This window comes from Sturnus vulgaris, chromosome 2 (assembly GCF_052056855.1).
Source record: "Sturnus vulgaris isolate bStuVul1 chromosome 2, bStuVul1.hap1, whole genome shotgun sequence".
In the NCBI taxonomy this organism is placed as follows: domain Eukaryota; kingdom Metazoa; phylum Chordata; class Aves; order Passeriformes; family Sturnidae; genus Sturnus; species Sturnus vulgaris.
Window position 1 is genome coordinate 113,573,648 of NC_142244.1, and position 23,129 is coordinate 113,596,776.

At 41.9% G+C, this 23,129-nt stretch overlaps 1 protein-coding gene across 1 annotated transcript in view; it reads left to right on the top strand.

Annotated features, from left to right (window-relative positions):
* LOC106853528 (myelin-oligodendrocyte glycoprotein-like) overlaps nucleotides 1–16,320 on the top strand; it is a 31,856-nt gene extending 15,536 nt beyond the window's left edge. Inside the window, exons 3-7 of the mRNA XM_014876830.2 lie at nucleotides 4,858–4,940; nucleotides 5,346–5,398; nucleotides 9,922–10,263; nucleotides 11,429–11,464; nucleotides 14,670–16,320. Of these exons, the coding sequence (XP_014732316.1) occupies nucleotides 4,933–4,940; nucleotides 5,346–5,398; nucleotides 9,922–10,263; nucleotides 11,429–11,464; nucleotides 14,670–14,773 (543 nt within the window). The 5' untranslated portion in view covers nucleotides 4,858–4,932 and the 3' untranslated portion in view covers nucleotides 14,774–16,320. The remainder of the gene's footprint in view (nucleotides 1–4,857; nucleotides 4,941–5,345; nucleotides 5,399–9,921; nucleotides 10,264–11,428; nucleotides 11,465–14,669) is intronic.
* Nucleotides 16,321–23,129: the final 6,809 nt, after the last annotated feature.

Consider the following 23,129-nt stretch of genomic DNA (forward strand, 5'->3'; position numbering starts at 1 on the left):
ATGGCTGTTCTGAAATCAAGAACACAGTCTAGTTTCTTGAGGCTTCCAGTCTGCTAAGTGTGGGAGGTCATACACTGTCCATTTTTGGCCAGACACCTCTGGAGTTTTGCTATTTTCTTTCAAACTCTTGGGAAGATTTGCATTCTGATTTGAAACTGATCCATTAATCAACTGAAATGCCTGTTTTCCCTACAATTTAATTTCCATATACAGAGATGAATTCTTCCTTAACAAAAGCTATTTATTTAAAAGCCAGGGGGGCTCCAAGTTCCTGCTGCAGTATCTGTATGTGGTACAGTAGAGCAAACAAGGGGCAATAAGAGTGGGAAAGGGCCTGGAGTCACAAGTCTGGTGAGGAGCAGCTGAAGATGAAGAAAAGAAGGCTCAGAGAAAACCTTATCACTCCCTACAATTATTTGAAAGAGGCTGTAACCAGGTGGGGGTCTGCCTCTTTTCCCAGACAGCAAGTGACAGGACCAGAAGTGGCCTCAAGCTGCACCAGGGGAGGTTTAGATTGGATATCAGGAAAAGATTTAAGGGTTGTAAAGAACTGGAACAGGCTGCCCAAGGAAATGGTGGAGTAATTATCTGTGGAAGTGTTCAGAAAACATGTAGAGGTGGCACCTGAGGACATGGTTTAGTGGTGAATACAGCAGTGGTGCTGGATTGACATTTGGATTATCTTAAAGGTCTTTTCCAACTTTAATGATTCTTTGAATCTGCAGCTTTCCAGGAGCAAACCATGCACCATCACTCATTCATTGTCCCCCAGAAGGAAAATTTTTTTCAGATCAGAAATGCTTTTGATAATCTTTCAGTCCCTAGAGCCTGTCTGTGGCTCACAACAAGCCTTAAACAGGCGATGGGAAATTCCAGCAGCATGGGGAAACACAGGAAAGCCCAAAGGCAGCACCCACCCACCACCTCCACAGCTGGGCTGGTGTGACTGGAGCACAGGGAGGCAGCATGGACAGAGTACACAGAACCCAGTGCTCAGTAGACAAAGGCAAATTCAGAGAATTACAACCATATAAAGTTGGCTAAAACAAATGTGAAAGCCAGGCCAGCCATCCACAGCAGAGCATCTGAGGAAAAGGATCCCAACCCAAGACTCAGCTGTCACCACAGCAATTTTGCAGCCTGAAGCCCCAGGCAGTCCCCCAAGGAAGCAGAGGACACAAGGGTGGCTGCACAAACACTCACTGCCACCACTCACAACCTTCCAGAAGATTGCTTTCAAATTAGGGTAATTTCAAAACCTAGAACCATTGAAGAGGAAGCCACTGTTGTTTTTGACTGCATATCAGCATGTGTGCCTCTCCAAGATGTCTTAAATCTCTCTCCTTGAACTAATTACAGGGCAAGCCTATAAATGATGCCTCATGTTGTTTATAGGTTGCTTTCAGATAAGACCAGAAGTAATCACCCAGTTTCGGTACAGGCTGTTACATCATAAAACTTTCTCTAAGAAACCAGACTGTAATTTCCACTTGCAAACTCACTCATTAGCTTTCTATTAACTAATGGCTTTTACCTAAAGGTAAAAGGACTGTTGCTGTGGTTACATGAGAGGAGAGCATTCAAAGAAATGACAGAAAATTGCCTTCACATGGGTAAGGACTAGCAAGGTGGCATTTTTCAGTTCAGGGTACACTCAGGATTTCACAGAGTCATGGAGAAAGGTGCCTCCTCCACTCTCCTGCATGCACCAGTATCAACAATCACTTTTGATAAATCTGCTTTCTAAAGCCAAAGGCATGCGAGGCAGAGAGGGAAATAAAAAACATACTTGAAAACATTACCAATGACTAAGATATCAAGCTTTGCCAGGTGCACAATGAGAAGATTCCACCTTGGCAGCAGCCTCTGCCAGACGATACTGACTAATCCTTTCAGAATAACTGCTGCCTTCTCCAGCTGGTGTCTGCTCCTCCTTGTATGACCATTCATTCAGTGCCCAGTGCTGGATGCTGCCAGATGAAGTGGAAAAGCTAAAAAAGCAAACCAGTTCCTCCAGTTTGTCTTGCCCACTTAGTTCACAACAACTTTGATATCATTGTCACACTCTGTGGTCACCAGGGAGAGTTTTAGTGCTCCAAGATCATTAAGCCTTTGACAGCAGCATTTAGACCCTTTCTCACCCTCTCCCTCCTGCACTGGAAAGGGACAATTGGAACCCATTTGCTTTGGGACTCAAAGCCCTGCTGTTCTGCTGGGAACATTTGGTTACTTCACTACTTGATTAATTTAATTTTATTGCAGGCTGAGCTAGTGTGCTCAATAAATGGCCCTGCACATGTGACCCAAGTTGGATGGCAAAGATAGTCAAGATCATGATTTTGAAATTTAATCATATGCTTTACAATTTAATCACACATTTTATAATTTAATAATATATTTTAATTGCACCCAATGCCTTAGTTATTTCAGGTAGATTAGCATGTTAAAGGGTTATTAATTAGCATTTGAATTCTTCAGGAAGTGATTTTTCATTGCAAAGCCTTACTCAGTTAATTATTTTAATGTCTGGGGGAAAAAAATAAAAGTCCTAAGTAATTCCTCCAGTTGATTTAAATGAACAATAAATGGGTTAAAATTCATTTTTTTAAAAAAAATAAAAAGAAAAAACTGTTAGTTTCCAAACTTCTATTTCATTTAAACCAGAAATGGAAAATAAATGAAATATCAAATAGAAACTGTTTTAAGTGCTTATCCACACGGTGCATGAAACATCTTGCACCAGCTCAAGTGCACAGACAAGAACAGATCTCTCCTTTAGGGTACTAGGAGCATCAAGTTAAGTCAGCTCAAACTAGAAAGAAATGTTATTTCAACTAATCAGCACTGAATAAAGCTAAATTAAGGGTCAGGTGCTCCAGCTAGACCCATCTGAAGCATTGCTGTGGTTTGATTCTGCTTCCTTAAAAAAGACCTGCACTGCTCTCTCCTTTTGCACAAATTTAACTTCAGTAGGGAAGCACCACCAGCACGTGGATGGCAAGAGAGCTCAATATTCACACACAATTCAGATGCAATTTGGTTCTCAGCGACACCCCAGTCCAAAACTTCCGAGGAGGCATTTCTGAGAACCAGACACTCCACAGGGACTCCGTGGGAGTGAGCCAGCCAAAGGCAGGGACACAAACAAACCAGCTGTGCTGGAACCACCCTCCTGTTTTCCTGAGTCAGAATCAGATCTGTGGGAATATGACTGATCCTCCAGGACAATGACACAACTTTGAGGAGCTCTGACTGCTGGGTCATTCCAGTCTGCTGCTACTGCACCTGTGAAAAGGCCTGTTAGCTGGCCACACATGCCAAAATTTTTAGCTGTTTCTGAATAAGGAGATTATCATAAGGACCGCCTGTATGTACAGAGGGAGTGGGCACAGCCACAGCATCACAGAGCATCAGCTGCTAGGGCAGACTCCTTCAGCATGGCCAGACCTGCTGCTGCCTAAAGGACAGGGTGCTGTGGAGCCCTGGTCCAGCAGAACAAGTTTGCTCCTGGTATTTTTGCAGCCTTATGTGGGGTGGAACATCTGCACAAAGCTGAGAGGGCAGATAAACTCTTCACAGGCAGCCACGGTGAGAGGACACAGCCTCACACTGCACCTGGGGAGGTTCAGGCTGGACATCAGAAAGAATTTCTGATGTTTCTGAATTTCTGAAATTTCAACAGAAAAGGTTGTTAAGCATTAGAGTGGGCTGCACAGGGAGGTGGCAGAGTCAGCAGCTCTGGAGGTGTTCAAGAAACAGCTGGACACAGCCCTCTGGTCTGGCTGACAAAGTGGTGATCAGACAAAGGCTGGAATAGCTCAGAGGTCTTTTCCAACCTAAATGATTCTGTGATAGGAGTGACCATCAGTGCCTCAGTTTAATTGACAACAGATAGGCAGGAAGGACACAAATATGGAATAAGCTTCCAAAAATGTACACCCTTGCCTGAAACATTGACCTCCTCCAGTGGGGAGGGAGGCAAGCACAGGATTCCAGCAGAGACAGGCAGGACACACTGTTAATGTCAAAGAAACCAGGCAAATGGTTTGCACTGAGCAAAGGGAAGGGGCTGCTGAACAATTCACAAGCAGGGCTTGGCCATGAGGAGAGAGGGAAGAACAGAGAAATCCAGGTCTTGCTCACCCCAGGAAGCCAATTGTGGCAGGAGCAGGAGAGCAGCACCAGCACCTTCCCACACAGAGCCTCCTCAGTGGGAAGAGAGCCTTGGCCAGGCCACTGCTTCCACCACCAGCATCACCTCAGGAGCACACAGAGAGGAACAACCACTCAGATATTTGTACTCTTTATCATCCCACGAGGATGGCAAAAGAAAGCCCAAACTCCACATTTGTTCCCATCACCACTCCTGCTCCATTTTGGATGTTTTTGCCTAAGAAAGTACCTAATTTAAAAGTATCCTCAAAGAAACTCTTTTCAGTTTCCTTACAGGATTATTTCGTTGGTAGATGTGCAGCTTTGGCAGTATTTAGCAGTTTATAAGATGGTGCCTACACCTCCTGATAAATACAACACCCATCAGGTTTCTCCACCTTCTTTGCTCCCAGCTGGCTGCAGAATAAAAATGCCTTCACTGGGCCGAGAGCTGAGGGCTAGTCAGTGCAGGGCTTGTGACTCACATCCGCCCTACCCAGGAAAATACGTTCTTGGTATTGCAAGATTGTATGCAGAATGTAAGCATACAGTGAATTTACATACCCAGAAATTATATAGCAACACACCGTGTTTTACATACACAAAGTAAAAGAAAACAGCAACAAAGCACCAGTAAATAACCTATTCTCTCTTATAAGGAACACTTCTAACAACAAAAATTAAGGGCCTTGCACTCTTTTGCAGAGACACAAGCAGCAGCTGAAGTGTCTGGTGAAGCTCCTGACAGAGACTGATTCCCAAGGGCTGGGAGGCACAAAAATGAAACGGTAAGCTATGCTTTTCCTTGGACTATGGAGGAGCTGAAGGAATTTCATTTAATTACCAACAGAAAATAATCTCAAAATCAAACCAATGGCTATATAGATGCAATTAACATTGTCTATATGTGAAGGCAAGAAGGAAGTACAGGTTTGGTGATGGCAAATGAAGCCTTGTCCCATCATGAACACTGAGAAACCTCAGTTCTACAGGCAGGAGATAAAACCCTCAACCAAGACTAGATGTCAAAACAAGCCAGGGTTTCTAACCCATCCAGCTTCATATCCAAATTACCCTCACAGATGAAGGATCTGGTAAAGATGGCATAAATTACACCAGAGAAAAGGTCTTTGATCTCTGCTCTAGCATTCTAACAAAGCATTTGACCTTTCTCTTTTCTCTCTCCTCTTTAGGGAGACTGCTCTCTGGATGGTTGCCTGCTTACTGCTTTCCTCTCTGCCCACAGGTAAATATTCCATAGTGCACAGCTAGGAATTTGCAGAGGCATCTACAGGCTGCAAGCAGAATCTTGGAGCAAAACAGAACAAATGAATGCATTGCTTTGCATATACTTGCATACATTTCATCACAGTCCAAGGTTTGCAAATACAGGTCGTAACCCTCAGATAAATCTCTGTATCCAAAAGAAGTGGTTTTCAAATTTAAGGTGCTTCAGACCCATAAACCTTTACCTATAATGTTTATCCTGCCACACCCTTAAAAATACCCCACCATTTCCATAATATTAAAGATGACTTGGAATCTCATCCTTTACAAGCCTCAACCATCTTGCATCTGCTTAGTTCTAGCAGAGTTGACTTTCTGACATTATATAAATGAGATACCATTTTCCTTACAAAAAGGATAAACTAGAACATGTTGTTAAGAGAACTTGATACAAGGTGCAGTTTCCTCATTGACATCAAAGTCAGCAGTAGTGAGACCTCTGTGTGTGGTCAGGACTCCTCTGTTTGCCCAGAAATGCCTCACATTTACCAGACACTGTCGTGGTTAAGGATGCTACACCTCACCTGGAAAGCAAGGGGGAACAAAAAAGCCCAATCTCCATGAAGTTTCCCTGCACCACACTTTGACTGCTAAAGCAGGAGTGTTTTCTCATTACAGGAATCTTACAGATTGATTAAATTGTCACATCCAACTTCATCTTAACACGCTTAAACATTTCAGCAATATTTAAAACACATAATTAAAAAAAAAAAATCCACAAAATAAACTCATCCCACTTCCCATTCAAGCCTCCCAACTGCAAGTGAAAGCTGTGTGGCAACACTCATCTTCTCCAAGATGGAGAACTGCCCTTTCCACGTGCAAGCCTTAGTTGGTGGGTAAGATAAGCACTGTTAATCCTGGTTTACACACCTCAGCAGCAGCTGCCAGCACAAGGCAGCTTTGGTTTTCTGGCCAGGGATCCACAGATGCTTCCACACCTGCTGCAGCAACAACCTCAGTGGGAATCTGCCCAGCATCACCAACTGTAAGAGCCAAAAATGAGGGATGTGGGGCTCCAGGCAGCTCTTTAAAATGCTGTTTATTCTGTCCAAATGATACAGCAGTTCACAGGTCGTGGGAGACAAGAGCCCAGCCCACAGCCTGTCAGCCACAGCTCAGGGCTCTTCTGAAGCTTTCTCTAGTTCTGGCTACAATGCAGTATATACTTGTCATTACAGAGCGTCTTAAAACATGACAACCAATCGATACTTTTACTATTACCTATAGCCACTTTACTATGTTCCAATCACCAAAGGTTAGTGTATTACAGTTTAAACTAGAAATTGTTTTTCAGTTTTCTTGCAGTGAAAAATTCTGATCTTTCCTCTACTTGCAACATTGGCTTTCTTGTTTGCCTGTGAAAAGCCTTTTGTTTGGTAAAAACATCTTTTGTTTGAGGTGAATTTAGCCTTTGCTCTAAGTCATAAAAACCCCTTCCAACTCACCTGCTCTTTGCCTTCTAGTTACCCAGTAAGACTGGCTCAGCAGTTCTTTTCTCCTCTATCAAAACTTGCTATCCTTTCTATTCCTTCTTCAGATTCTACATTCAAAGATCCTTCTGTTATACATACGTGTCTGTGAGACCTTCTTATCAAATCCTTATCCTTCCCAATAACCAACCTTCAGCAGGACTTTACTCTTCTCCTCAAGACTGCCTTCTATAAAGACACATACTTGCCCCCAGAAATCTCTTCTCCCCATCCACAAAATATCTCGTGCAGCTGTGGGCTGATTAAACAATTAATGACACAGATTTCAGTCACCTGCTCTTATCCCAGCTTCAGCAGTGCCTCTGCTTTTGTCTCCTCCTGCCCTGGTTTTCCCAGCTGGAAGCCCTGAGGGCAGGGTGGGCTGGACCCTGTGGGTGTTTGTAGGGTCCTCACCAGTGTCACAAAGTTTGTGCACAGTGGCCTGGGAGAGAGGGAATGGGTACCTCAGCTCAGGTATGCTAAATACTGCTGTCCCCCATCTTCAGAAAATGAATCAATAGCAAATAGGTGCACTCCCAATGCCAGTATCAAATGCACAGGTGTCCACAGCCAGGAGATAGGATCCACACCCTTTCTCCCTCTTTTGCTCATTAAGAAAATCCTTATTGTCCATTTTTCTGACTAGAGCTACAAGCTCCGTTTATCATCTTTTCTTCATCCAAGTGCAACATCATGCACCGCAAGCACTCTCTCCTAATAGCACCCTGCAGACAGGACTTTTCCCACCAGAAAAGTTTCACTCCCTCCTCTTCTGGAGGCTCCTTTCCTCCCCTGCCTACCAAACCCCTGCAGCAGCCTCAGGCACACTCATCTCCCACTGTGGTTTCCTGACCACGGTCAGCCAGAACCACAATCTGCTTTCACACATGGCTTTGCCTCTGCTGAGCATAGCCCTTCCCCAGACCCACAGAGCTCAGGGAAGGGGCTCAGGCTGCTCCCTGCCCTCCTTCAGCCCCTGGTGGCCCCTCCAGGTGTGCTGCTGGCCCTGCCTGGGCATGTCACTGAGTGCAGGGTGAGATGCTGGGGCAGTAAGGGCACAGCACAGTGGAGGCTGAGCTTTGCTGTAATTCAAGCGCCCTTTGAGAAGCAAAACCTGGTCAGCAACTGATACATTCCGAAAATTACAGAGCCACAGAATCAATTAGGTTGGAAAAGACCTCTGAGGTCATCAAGTCCAACCTGTGCCCAAACACCACCTTGTCACCCAGATCTCAGCACTAAGTGTCTTGTCCAGTCTTTCCTTAAACACCTCCAGGGGTGGTGATTCCACCTCCCTGGGCAGCCTGTTCCTAGCTCTAAGCACCCTGTGAAGAATTTTTTGTCATGGCCAAAGCATAATGACCAAATAGTTCAGCTCTCCACACAGCAAGGGGATTGTCCTTCCACCACAAACCAGAAAAAACTCTTGACATATGTGCATTTTTTCAGCTAGAAGTTGATATTGTTGGGCAAATTGGGCCAGGATTTTCAGCTGAAAACTGTGAAAACCAAAGAAAAGCAGATGTGCAGTGATAATTATAACCGAAGACATTTACTTGGCTCGGAGATTCATCTGTCTGGATCATGCTTTCCCTTCTGCTTTCATGTGTGGATAAACTCAGTGTGACACCAAAGAAGGCTGATTGACATGGAAACAGAGCCCTGAGCATGTGACAAGCTGATGTCACTGACTTCAAGGGGAAATTGGGACTCTCTGTGGTCTTTAGCCTGACATATGCAGAGAGCTGATGCAAGCCAGGGACACAGGAACGACCCCACTGCAGCCAAGAATATTTATTTCAATACTGAGTCTAATTACTTGCCCCTTATGCTTCACAGAACTTTGGCCATGGAAGCAGATTGAATTGTTTCACAGTGAATTTTAGCTTTTGTTTTTGGTGCAATCACAGACTCATGCTGTTTTTGTTCTGCTCCATGCTGGGAATAACTTTTTGCTTCCAAATTAATTAATCTGCATTTTAATTTATAATATTATTTCATGCAACAGATTTGGTCAGAGTGCTAATTTAAACCCACATTCTGTGATGGAAACACCTAGTTATGAATACTTTATAATACATAAAAACCTTCTTCCATAACCCGATTTTCCCCTAGAAAATGCCCTACAATCTGATAGGAATTGTCCTACATGATAGTGGCAAACTCACCCATTTTTGCAAGTTTTAGTATGCCTTCAGCTAACTTGGAAGGATTTATGGAAATAATTGGCATCAAAGTTATGAAATGGACAGTGTGTGTACGTGGGGTGCAGCTGGCCCTGTTTGCCCACCTGCAGGATCCCTTCATCCTGGCTCTTGCATGTGCTGGATTTGGTTGGGAAGGTTGGGAAGGTTGGTAACACCTCTGCCTCATGTCAGGGACACCCACCAAATCTCCCCAAGGACTTGGAAAAGCCATTTATCAAAAGTGGGAATGACAGACTCTTCTTTCTGGCTTTCTGGGATGGGAGCCCCCAGCACGTTGTTTACAAGTTGGGAATCATGATCTGGTCCCCAAATAATGGGAGTTGTGGGAGACCAGACTCATCCAGGATTTTTCTCTCCTGGTCTAGCACTGTTTTCACACTTCTCCTTTTTTTTTCAGCCAGACTTCCTACAAAACCAGAACTTGTTTAATCATATCAGCCCACCCCCACTTCCCTGCATCCCCTTTTCCACTTGTGAACTGCCCTATTAATTGAAGTCAAATCAGACACTTAATTCCAAAGACTGAGATCCCCAAAAGCTGGAAAAAAAATCACCAGCTAAGGGGACAAGAGGAAATAAGCTCAAGCAAAAGCCACGCTTACAAAGTGGAGGCAGCTTGCACATATCAACATCTGTCCTGCTGCACAGCTGGCTGGGCTCTGAGCACACATGGCCCTCCTGGCTGGGAACAGGAGGATTTGGGAGGGAGAGTGGCAATAATGATGTGGTGAAGTAAAATTATAAGAAACCTGGAGCCCCTGTCTCTGCTGCACGCTGAGGGAACTGTCTGGGTTTTATTCCAGGTCAGCTGCACAGCACATGCCATGCATTTGTTGGAGAAACTGTGGTTTTGCCTTGCTCCACCAGCCCTCCTGGAGAGCTGACCCTTACCAAGTCACTGCTCTACTGGCAGATTGGCACCACGGAGCTGGTGCACTTCTTTCAGAATGGGCAGGATTCACTGAAGGACCAGGACAAAAAATTCCTGGGCAGAACCAGTCTTTTCCTAGACCAGATGAAGTATGGCAACCTTTCCTTAAAGATCTCCAATGTCCAGTTAGGGGATGATGCTGAATATTCCTGCATCTACAGAGAGGCTGAGAGCCACCAAACAAAGAAATCGACAATTAAACTGAAAGTATCAGGTAAGATTTTTTTTTATAATTTTTTTTTTATTTTGTACAGAGGGGTGAGTCCAGGGCACCATTGCTTGTTGATAAGCCATATGAGGCCATTGAGAGGGATTAGTTCAATTTTTAAAGCAATTTTTCACTCAGTTTCATTCTGTTCCTTGTTTTTGTTGGAAGAACGTGTGAGAAAGAAAAGATAAATCCTCTTTGTTAAGCTTTAGCACTTCAGGACTCCTAAAGGCAAGGCACCTGCCTCTTCATCCTCCCTTTGAGGAAACATCAAGGAATAATATCCCCAAATGTAAGCATTTGGTGATTCAAGGGTTTGTACTGTCCTTGATCCACTTTGCCCCAGAGGGACAGGAGAGTTAATTTCTCTGTTTGCAGGTGGGTCTGTGAGGCAGAAGTTTAATCTCTGGCAATCCAAAGTCCAGCTCACAGACCCTTTCAGAGGAACGGCATCCAGTTGTTATTTTCCTTTTCCCTTGCAAATGGACGATGTGGTTCTGGTGACATGGTTGGACAGATGCAACAAGAATTTTTATTTTTCCTCCTTAGCAAAATGAGTGACACCATAAAACATGTTTGAATAATACCAGACAACTGAGATAACATTTTTGAACTAGCTACAAGCATAGCCACCAGAAGGATGAGGCATTGAGTTTGACCAGCCAACCAACTGAAAAAGAAAATAAAAAAATAAGGAATACACATCAAAACAAATTATACATTTTTAAGGTGTCTTGCTTGAACCAGCTGGAAATTTTCATAATGCTCAACCACATAGGTTTACTTCTGCTTAAAATAGAAAAAATAGTTTTAAAATAATATAAACCCTTTAATATCTTTATTTTAATGCACATAATTCTCAAGAGAAAAATGTTTTCAAAATGTAAAGTGAAATAACAATTGTTCAAAAAATTTCAGTTAAATGTTTCGCAATTTTCAAAATGAAAGAAAAAGATGTTCTGAAAATACAGAATTAAAATATTTCCATCATCTAAATTTTGGGAGCAGTAGGGTGTCTTTTATATAATTCTGTGATCATACTTAAACTTCTAGTTTGTTTGACAAATGTAGAAAAAAAATAACATTAACTCTTAGATCAATTATCAGAAAAACAGAAAAAGTTTTAGGCTCAACCAATTAACTTTGATTATTGTGGGGTTTTTTTTCCCAGCTCCACCTATGATTGAGGAGCCACCTTCCCCTTCTGGTAAGGCAACACTGCTGAACTTGCTAAGTGTCTGAGTGATTATCCTGTGCTTTATTTTGTATTTGCAAGATTGGCAAAATGTGCTGAATAGAGAGAGTCCAACAAACTTGGGGTGCTTGTTCTCTGTCACTAAGTCTGGCAAAATGCAGCTGTCCCAGACTGGGAAAAACATCTCCAGCACTGAGACAGACCCAGAGTGCAGAGAGGAGAATGCTGAGGTGCCAGCAGTCTCCAGTCCATAAAGACACTCACTAGTGTGGGCATCATAAAAATCACTAAAAAACAAGTAAGGCAGAAGCCACTCGATTCTGGGAGTTAAGGCCTTTGTAAATTACAAATTAAAAAATAAATCAAATTAATAAATCAAATTAATAAATCAGAGAATTATCGAGGCTGGGAGACACCTACAAGATCATCCAGCCCCACCATCATCAACCCTAAACCACATCCCCAAGTTCCACATCCAGATGATTCTTGAGCACTTCCAGGGATAATGGCTCCCCCAACTCCCTGGGCAACTTATTCCAATGCCTAGAACCACTCTTTCAGTGATTATTTTCTTTTCTAATATCTGATCTGAATGTCCCCTGACATAATTTAAGGTCATTTCCCCTCATCCTTTCATTTGAGATAAGGCAGAAGAGACCAGCCCCCACCTACCTGCAACTTCTTATCAGGTAGCTCTAAAGTTAAACAACCAGATCAAGAGATCTGTGGGGTCCTTTTGCTAATAAATATTTTTTTTAAAATACATGATCGATTACTCCACATAAGCTCTTCTGGGAAATTAAGTTAGATTTCATCCAAAGGCAATATTGCAGATATAGTGCAGATGTTTTTATCTAGGTTTATTAATTCCAGAGAAGTTACTACACTAAGGTCATTTGTAAAGACTTCTGGAGTGACTTCAATGCAGAAGGGGTGTCCAGCTTCTAGATACCATTGTCAGTAAGTTCTTCCCTAAAAATCCTCCTTGCAATCCAAATGATTCTTATTAGTGCTACAAAATCTTAAATTGGCATTAAACATATAACACTTTGTCATATAAAATCAACAGCTGCAATTTTTATTTTACTCAGTGGGGCTGGAAGATATGATCTTTTACATAGCAATTATTATATTACATTTAACAGGGTAAGTTCAGCCACACTAGGATGTTACAGACAGATTAGGCTGCAATAAACTCAAATAGAAACTAAGAAAGAGAAATATTCCAGTGTTTTATCTCATGATCACACAGAAGGAAAAGACAAAACAAAACAAAACAAAACAAAACCAACAGTTCTTGTGCTTGATGAGCAAAAACCATTTGAAAAAATATAGGAAATATCCATTTTTAGACCCAAGATAGGTAGTCTAGCTGGCCTAAAGGTCTTTAAAAAACATGAAGTTAAATTCAAGATGGTATTGTGTGCATTCATATTACTTTATAAGAGCAAATAGAACAGGAATTAGAATATCTCCAGCTGTTACCTTCCACAGGATATCAGAAATTATTGAGGGTCAAACTTTTTAATGCAGAAGCAGTGGAAGATTCTCAAAACCAAATGTGAGTGGGTTGCATTTAAATGAGATAGTTGTATGTATGTTTGACTCAACCAAAACCTTCCTGCAACTACCCCTGAATAAAAACTATTTCTTATAATGAAAAGGCATTTTCATTGAGGAAGAAACAAATCAATTATTGGGACAAAAGGGGGGTGTTTCCCTTTGCTCTAGGAGTACAAACTGAATCACACCTTTGACACCTGATGGTTCTTGTTCTGCAGGATTTTGAGGGACTTGGGGATGAGGAAAGAACAAAATCCTAACTTTTAAAGTGTCATATTTTGCAAAAAGGAAAAATATATTCCCGGTTGTCAACATCTTTTAAAGAAAATCATCAGTCACAGCTCTCCCCATCTCTTTTTTTTTTTTTTCAGCAATTTCTTAAGAAAGAGAGAAAGGGAATCTGTATTATATTAGCTGTTATTTCAGAAGGGACTTAGGAAAATTAAAAAATGGCCTGCTGAGAATGAAGGCATAATATACAGAAACAGTTCTCACATTTCACAGTCAACCAGATCAACAAATACTCTTTTAATGTAAAACAGAAACAATTTTCATCTGTCTCACTATGGCTACATATCTGTTTGTTTGCTGCATGGATTAATTTTCCAAACTACTTTAAAGAGCAGAATTTTACTTTCAATGTGAGTGTTTTGCAAGACTTCTTCTAGGTCAATAAAACTAGTTTAATACTTTTTCTGGGAAAAATGAAAGGGCCTGGGCCTGGAAGAAGACACAAAAGGCCAGGGGATTGTTGTTACAACCCTACATTTATTTCAAAGCATTACTGAGGGATTACCTGATGTTTACTTGCTCTCTACACATTAATATCACAAACTCCTTCCAGGAACAGGGGGGAAGCACCCTGGCTAGAGATAAATTAATTACAGTGAGATACTGGCAGCTGATACCACAGCAATAGGAGCAGCCCTCAGGTATATAAAAATCAATGTACAGCCTGTTCTTCACAGAGAAGGACTTGGAACAATTACAGGAAAAAAAATCTTCTTTTTAAGTCAGGGGTCAAAAATCTCTTTTAACTTGTGTTCTACATCCAGCACAGGTTGAAGGTACCACCTGTGCTAAGGGTGATTTGTGCCCTGTGTCCACACTGTGGGTTTTGTACCAAGAGTGGCACACAGTGCTGCTACCACCTAAAGTATGTGTGACCCAGATATTTTTTATATTTATTACCATTATTTATGGACTCTTAATCAAAACATCTGTCTCAGGCCCTGAGTAGGAAGAATGAAAATGTATTTTTATCCTAACATCCTAGAATGGCTTAGGTTGGAAGGCATCCCAAGATCACCCAGGTCCTACCCCCTGCCATGGGGCAGCTCCCACTAAACAGCTGGCTGGTTGCTGCTTTTCTGTCAGGATTTTAAACAAGGATTCTCAGCCATCCAGAAAAGCTGCAGACATTGTTGCTGAGTTTCTGCACCTTTTCTATGAAAAAGAAAAAAATTATTTGTCCCAGTACCTTGAGACTGTTTTGTCTGGACTCTGTACAGACACACAAAAGGAGAAGTTTGAAAATGAGCCTGAATCCATTGTTTTAAAAAAGCATTCATGTAAAATGTGTCACGCAAACTTGTAATACGCATTTTTGTCAAGCCGTCACGTCGTGCTGACTTTCTCTCTTTTAATTTTTCAGAGCAGAATCAGATTCCCTCTGGAAGCCCCACGAATGTGCCATGTCTGGCTATGCTTCTCCTCTCTTTCCTCCTCCTGGTCCCCCTGGGGCTTTGGCACTTGTAAGAGGGGAAGCCAACCTTGAATTTGGGAAGTTCTCCTGCCCAGAGGACCTTTGTGGGCAGGACAGGTCTGTGGGGTCAGTGTGACACCTGCTCCAGAGCCACAGGAGAGAAGCACCAAGAGCTGAGAACAGAACAAGCATTGGGTGTTTACATCCCACATCCCGGTGTTCCAAAAAACCGAGGGCAGCAAAACTCTGAGGTGGCAAATCTGCTTTTGCATTTGTTTCTTGGAGCCCACTTTTAGTGCTGCCAGGATACACAGTTTATTTTGGATTGTGTGGGTTTGCTCTCATGACAGGATCAAAGGCTCACAAATCTCCAGGATCAGGTTGTAGCTGATCCTGGTGGGATTTTTGCCTCTCATCTGCTCTCCCTCAAGACAACTGAAAGGAGGAGTGGGGGCAGCTACCCTCTGCGTCAGACAAAAACTAGAAGTAGGAAGATACTCCCATTTAGTGAAATGTAAGGATGGAAACTTTGTGAAACTTCATTCTGTGGAACTTCAGCTTCTTTTTTCACTCCTAAGCGTCATGGGCTATCAGTAAGAACCCTTTTTTTCCACAAGAAATGTAGTATTTCTTCAGCAGAAGAGTGAGGCTGGCTGAGAAAGTGGGTAGAAGTTCAAAAAATATCCACATAGAGGAAGGAAGTGATGTATTACTACAGAATCCACTGCTAAATAAGCCAAAAAATTCAGAAGGCTGAATTCAGTGTTATCTTTTTTTGTCATTACATATGGCAAAGCTGGATTCTTAAGCTAGAACTGTGCAATGAGAAATCGTTACTGTGACAATGTTACTCCTTTAAAAACAGTACTCTTGGAGGGGAAAAAAATATTTAAAAACTCACCAGAATCATTGTAACTGATACCTATACAAACTAAATGGGTTTATTTCTGGAAATGTTCGATTCAGTAGCAGAGGTGTCCTGTGCAAAACCTGGGTCGAAAGGATCCTGTGTACAAACAATGTGGAGGAAGTGCAGAAGCTTTTTTCAGGCCAGAATTGCCACTACCTTGTTTCACAACCAAAAAGCATCCAGAGAGCAGAACTGGTCGTCAGCAGTGACTGAACACATCCCTCCTGCTGAAGGAGGGGCAGGAGGAATGATTCACGAGGATGCACACAAAGTCATTCCACCTGGAACAGTTGCACCTTGTTTTTTTTTTTTTTTTGTCCAATGGAGAGACAAGATTGTTTCTGCAAGGAAGGGACAGAATAAATCAGAGCTTAAAGTGGACATAAAGGAGACAGTAACCTTTGAATTTCTTAACTAAAGGCCCTTTCTCCATGGTGGGGAACAGAAACAAAATCCCACACACGGCCTGTGCTGGTGCTGATGGAAGCTCAGCTGATATTTGGCTACCCTGCATACAGAGCAGCTCAGTGGAACAGAGGGGCTCCAACTGCACAGAGAAATTTGACTATAAGAATTGTACACACTGTGGCTGTCTTTTTGTGTCCTCTCCTTCAAATGTCTGTCTCAGATTTTGTGTATTTTTCAAGACACAATTTGATTACAAATAAAAACTTGAAATAAAACCAAAAACCCTGATGGGAGCAATTGCTCGGTCTATAAAATTCTTTATTTGTATTCCAGTTTTTCCTACAGTTAAAGAGGCTCCTCTGCAATCAGAAGGTTTAAAAGGTGACATCTGTGTAGTTTTGTTGGCCCTAAAAGTCCAGACTGCCTGCCCTTATCTCAAGGACTCTATGAGTTCTAAAAATTTAATAGCCACTTAAGCAGCCCAGCATTTCTCAGGAAATGTGGAATCCCAGAATAGTTGAGGCTGGAAAAGTTCATCGAATCCAACACTTAACTCAGCCCTGCCAAGTCCACCATTAACAACCGTGTCCCTCAGAGCCACACCTACATCTTTACATCCCCCCAGGGTGGCAGCTCAGTTAAAGAATCTCAGCATTTTGGAGCCAGCTGTGTATGAGGATACGGGCCCTTGCACGTACCCAGACACGGCTCTGAAGGATCAGCAGGCAGAGAGAGACTGGAGACAAATTCCCTTGCCAGCAGTGCCCCGGTCCAGACAGCTGCCAGGGAAAAAACAATCTGTCAGGAGCAAGAACTTCAAACCATATCCAGTTTGTAAGCTAAAGTCTATGCTTTACGTCACAGCTGAAAACAAAGCAGGAGCCAGTGCGTTTTTGGAGCAAACTTCCCTTTTTGCAAAGGGTGCCACAAAGGCAAAGGGATGTGGAAACAGCACATCCTGAAATAATTTGCTCTAGCTTTGCTAATTGCATTCCCACATAGTGCATGTATGTAGCAAAAATGCAGACTGGAATTATAAAATTCCTTAATCATAGCACTGACAGCCACATCAAAAAAGACAAAGTCGCATCCTTTAGCCAATGGAGATGGATTTCTTTTTGGAGGTGCAGGTGTAACTTGGCTGTCTTCTTCCTTTAACAACATCCTCCCCTCCTTTCTCTTCTCCTTTTCCTTTTGCCTTTTCCTTTTCCTTTTGCCTTTTCCTTTTCCTTAAACTTTTTCCTTTAGCCTTTCTTTTCTAAACTATGGCCAGATTTTGGGTTTTTATTTCATCCCAGGTACCTTCCAGTTACACTGTACATAAAACATCTAAAACTTCTCCCTCTGCCCAAATTTCTCCCTTTTCCCTCCCCACATCAGTCACACAGCTCTTCCTATCATCCCTTCTAGATCAACAGGCACTGTATGAATGCTGATTTAGCCTATACTAATTACATACTAAGAACAGCATTTTTCTCCACTTTTATGGAATTAAAAAGGTGTTTCCATACTTTTTGAGTACGGAAAGAAATTTGACAAGAGTCACAAAAGAAAGTTGAAATAGCAAAAAACAAACAAACAAACAAAAACCCAACCAAAACAAAAATATTCCCACACCTAGTTTATAATTACTTTTTCTCTTCTTTTTTTTTCCTAAATTATTTTTCTGTCTCATCCTTTGAGAAGAAAGGACTATCAGAAATGTATTACTACACACAATACACTTAGCTTATGGCATAAGAACACAGGCCAGGCAGTTCCTGTTTCCTTAAAAGCAAGAATTTTAAGAATGAGGATCTGGAGCAAACAAATGAAGATGGAGGAGGAATTTCATGGCATTTTCCAAATTATTGCACTTAGTGATGCCAATCTCTTTTGCCTGCCAAAAATTGCTGTGCTGGGTTTCTTGGCCAGAGATGGGGAGAAGAGGCTGAGCCAGGGCATGAGTGGTGCAAGGGCAGGAGCAAGAGCTGAGCTGCAAGGACCCAGAGGAGCCCTGGCAGGGCTGTGCTCAGTGCTAAAGGACAGAACCAACCCCAAGAGCCACCTGCAGCAGCCTCCAGTCCTCCTCGAAGTGATTCCCCCAGGACACTGCAGGATGCTGCTTTCCACCTGCCCTGCTCCACTGGCATCCCTGCCCACCAGGTACTGAGAGGTCACTGAAGATGTAACGTAAATAGGTTTGTGATGTAAACTGTTGTGTAAATAGGTTATGTTAATTGCAAAACCAAATATGCAAATAGTCTTAAAATTGCATTTAAGGAATCCAGAGTGGTAGCACAGGGTCCTTCTGCAGAGCCCAGATGCACCTTTATTGCTGGAATAGAGAGAGAATTTCTGCTGCCTTTTTTTTCCCAGTAACCTCCAACAAAGTAGAAGAAAACTAAAACACAAGGAAATCCATTTCAGTAACATCTGCATGGCTAAAGCAACCTTGCAATTTCAGCCCCAAACCAGAGTCTTTTACAGGAATCCCTTTACAGCACAGCTGGAAAAGGGTCATTCCTGCTTTAGGGGGAGAAAGCTGAAGCAGTGCAATTTTTTCCAGCTGGCATTGTTGACAGATCAAAACCTGAGTCAAGATTCCTCACTTTGTTTTGTGCCAACAGCAGGAGAAACTTCCTAGCTACTGCTTGACACAGTCTTGGGCATTTATTCTATCAGCATCATAATTTCTGGGTCCTAAACTGAAAAATATTAGAAGTTCAATCATGTAAATGGACTAATGTATTCATTCTCAGAGTGTATTTTGAAATAAAAACCCTTGCAATAACTGCACAAGAACACAGACAAATCCAGTGTATTGTGTATGGAGCTAAAAGGTTTTTGTAATAGGCCCAGTATAAACATATAGGCTAGACTATATATTATTTAATTTCTACCAACTTTACCCCAAAAAAAAATTGTAGGACTCAGTGTTGTGAAAAGTTACTGAAAAAATTGGTGTTAATAGATTATCACCTGTAAATCAAGCACATTAAAATTGGTTTGTAAAGCCATGATATGAATAAGACTCTGATGCTTTCATGTTTTTTAAAATGCTTCACATGGCATAAAAGTTTTATACTTGAGTCCACATACTGTGCTGTTGTTGGGAAAATAACATTTATTTCCTTGTTGTATCATCCATCTGTTCTTAAATTTAATTATTGCTGTGATTTCTGTGTGCTGCTCTGTGCTGTGTGAGCACCTCCACTGACAAGTGTGAGCTGTGTGGCTACAGAAGGGCCTGGGTGACCTCTAAATGTTGTTTACAACTCTCCTTTTTTATGACTCAGATTTGCAGCAGCACTTGAGATCTTTAAACATCCCTGTTTATTATTTACCCAGAGCTGTACTTCATGCCATTCCCAGTGGTTATCTACAACCACCATTCCAATTCCCTGCAAGAGAAGGTTTCAGTGACCAGCAGACCTTGAGCTGTCCTTCCTTGGCTGGGTGATGACACAGGAAGTGTCTGTCTTGAAAGTTCCCTCACTGTGCAGAACGTGAGGAGCACACAGTCTGGACTGTGCCCAGTTCTTGTGTCTTCCAGAGTTTCCTTGGAAGCGAGAGGGATTGCTTTGAAAACTCAGGAGCACAAAAACTATGCACACATTTAAGGAGTAATCTCCACTTCTCTCACTTGCAGTACCTTGGTGGCCCACACCTACATATTCCATATGGCAGAAGCATATGGCTGATTATATGTTATATTAAAGAAATTTTTAAGAGGTCTTTGGACATCATTATTGCCAAAGAATGGCTGTAAAAATGATTTTTTTTTTCAATATTGGCAGTGACACTAGTAAGAGATAACAAGGAGTTAGTTTGAGCATGTTTTTCTAAGTTTACAGTGAGGCCAGGTTAACTGGTTAATGCTTTCCTCTGTCAGCTCCCTTTAGTTTCATGTGATGCAGGAGAAATGGCCCATAGAGAACATCAGCAGGAAATTAATGTGGACACATTTGATGCAGAATCATAAAATCTTACAATGGTTTGGGTTGGAAAGGGCCTTAAAAATCATCCAGTTCAACCTCCTGCCATGGGCAGGGACACCTTCCACTAGACTGGAATTCTCACCTTTAAATCAGCTTAGCCTGAGGGCAGTCATTCCATAGCCTGACACTCAAAAGTGGAACAAAGTACTGAAAAATACTGAAAACAAGCAAGAAAGGTGATTATTTTTAAATACACAGCAGGAAATCACGTTGCTATTGGTGCTGCAATCTTCACTGCAACTTCTGTTTCACCCTTTGAGATAGTCCCAGTTTAGCCCCTTCTCTTCCCCTCTCTCTCTTTTTCTGCAGAGATGTTGGCCACCACTGGAATCACCCTGGAGAAAATAACCAAAAATCAGCTCCTTAATTCTCCTGAGGGCTAAGGCTCACCCATTCCATAAGCAAACTTCCCCTCGGGCATTTGAAGCCACAGCAAGAAGAAAACCAGGTCAAACAAAAGACTCCAGCCCCGGAATGCAGGCAACTCTTAACTATTTGCAGGTGGAGGATTATCTAAGTTCCCACCCTGAAAATAATTAAAAGTGCATATTCACGTATGAAATACTGCTAGCTTGCAAAGCCACAGACACTTCAATAAACAGTGTGTTTTCTTCCAGGGATATTTCTAGGCCTGATAAAAGTCCTTCCCTATAAACCTTCATTTTCGGTCACATTGGTCATAACACCACTAGTGTTTAAATAAAACCCAAACAAGAAAATAAAACAAAAAAACCCATCTCTATCAAAAAAACCCAAACCTCACTGTTTACCTTTATGACTTTATATGACACTTCATTTTTTCCCAAGATATCTATATCACAGGAAGGAGCTAGAGCTTAAATGGTGTGCATTTGCTACTATATTTTCAGGGGGATAAATAACTGTGCTGAAGAAATGAATCTTAACAACACAGCAGAACAAATGCATTTATAGCAATGGAATTGGATGTCCTATCTATTATTGTGAAGCTGGGAGGAAGAAATATTTGTTTTATTCTCCGTATGGGTCCAAAATATCAAAAAAACCTGCCCTACAGAACTGTCCCACGTTCCAGCTGTCACACATTGTCCCTGGGTAAGTGGAACCGTGCACAGAACGTTGTTCTCCAAGTGCCATCTGCTGGCTTTCTATTCCCCAAAAAAGTGCCTGTTGTAGCCACAAACCAAAGGGTAAAAAACAAAAACGGGCTTCTCAAACCCCGACTCCTGTTTCTCCTTTTAGAAGAGAAAAGCACCACTGCCAAATCTGTGAACAAAGCAACAACCAGCAGAGAAACCTTTCATAAAACGGGGTTTGTGTGTAAACATCAACGAGGCAAAAAGGGACAGGCAGAATCACAGCTGAAAGGCAGCAGCTCCTTCCACCCCTGCAAGCACTAGAAAAGCAACTCGAGCAGGATAAACAATTATTACAATTTCCTTACAGCAGCACAAAGCTCTTAAATGCTTCCCAAAAGATAAGAAACGTCAGGAATCCATAAGCCAGGTATTGCATGACTCCTGGTGGAGGCTTCAAGAAGCCTGTTTCACTTCTTATTTCTGGTAGCATTTAGCAAAACATATTAATCATAAATTCCTGCCCAGTTGGCTCAAAGTAGCAAACCCCTCACCAGTTCCAATCCGCCCCATGGAAGGAAAGGAAAATCCCAGCTTTGCAGATAAATCTCTAATAATAATCTCTAAATGCATGTGGAATTTCCCTCCAAATTTACACTGGCTGAAAGCCAAGATGACAATCCTACATCTTCCATCAGAGTTAAAACAAGTTTCTTCTGATAACCAAAAATGAAAACCAAAACAAAAAAACACTTAACAAAGACAACCAAAAAAACCCGCACCACCAAATGCTTGAAAAATATGTTATCAGAGGTTTCTATTCAACACATTACTGGGAAATTAGAGAGAATTTTATAAATGAAAGGCAATTCTCCCTTAAAAAAACCCCATTCTCTGTCAGAGAAATTAAAAAAGAAGGGTAAAAAGAGTTGAGAACTGTAAAGACGCACCATCTGGATGATCCAACCACCAACTTCCCACAGCTGCTCACTGATGGCAACAGCAATTTCTTCAAATGATCATCTTTTTTCTCAAGGCACCTGAATCTGAAGATTGAGCATCTAAGGAAGCTTTGTGCCACACCACAGCTCCACTGACTAGGAACTGTAGATTTGAGAAACCTTAAATTCCAGCCCTCAGCCCTGCTGTGGTGAGGGAGTTCATGGGAAGGTTTAACCCAGAGGTGAGCTCTTGCAGCAGAGGAAGGCGCTGTTAACACAGGCACAGCTGCCCTTCTACCCTGGGGATTTCAATGCCATTTCTGTTGCGTGATATTCTCTTAGCACATTTCTTTTAAACCTCCTGCAGATGTGGGAAACACATGCACTTTAAAATGTTATTACATTTTATATGAACAATGACCTCCCATCCTCTGCTAAGCCTCTGTGTATAAAATTGATCCTAAAAATAACCACTTTGTACAAGTGAAGGTCATGAAGGGGTGTTTTTGCACTGTATTATAGAGTGGCAGTGTTTTAAATTCTGGTTCTTACCAACTTGATACTGAAAATTTCCTTATGAATTTCATGTATAAGCAAAAAAGTTTTCACAGAAATGTCCAAAATGCACGTTATGAACCATACCAACTTTCACAATGACTTAGTGTCTGTGTGATTCCTTTGTAACCTCACTGGAGTCGGTGATCTGCACAGGGAATCTAAAATCCACCAAGAAAACAGTGCCAGCACTGAAGTACAAATGCAAACCTTCTAAATCCAAATGTGATTTTTTTCTTTTGGTGACCAAAAATTAATCATTAGGAGGCTCCAGAAGCAAAAATGCTTATTCCCTGAACCCTAAGCATGCCCAACACTCACACTCAAGCTTCTCTTTGCTTGCCCCAATGTCACCCCACGCCCCTGGCAAGTATTCAGCCAGAAATGGCATTTGCCATACACCAACTCAATCTAAGGCTTGGAGATTCATTTATGAAGCACACAATTCTCCCTTGAAAATATGGGTCCACTTTAGGAAGTAAGTCATGGAAGAGAAACTTTAATCCAAGGTAAGGGGTGTCATTTTGCTTGTTTGTTTGAGAAATGTTGTGTCTTGCTCG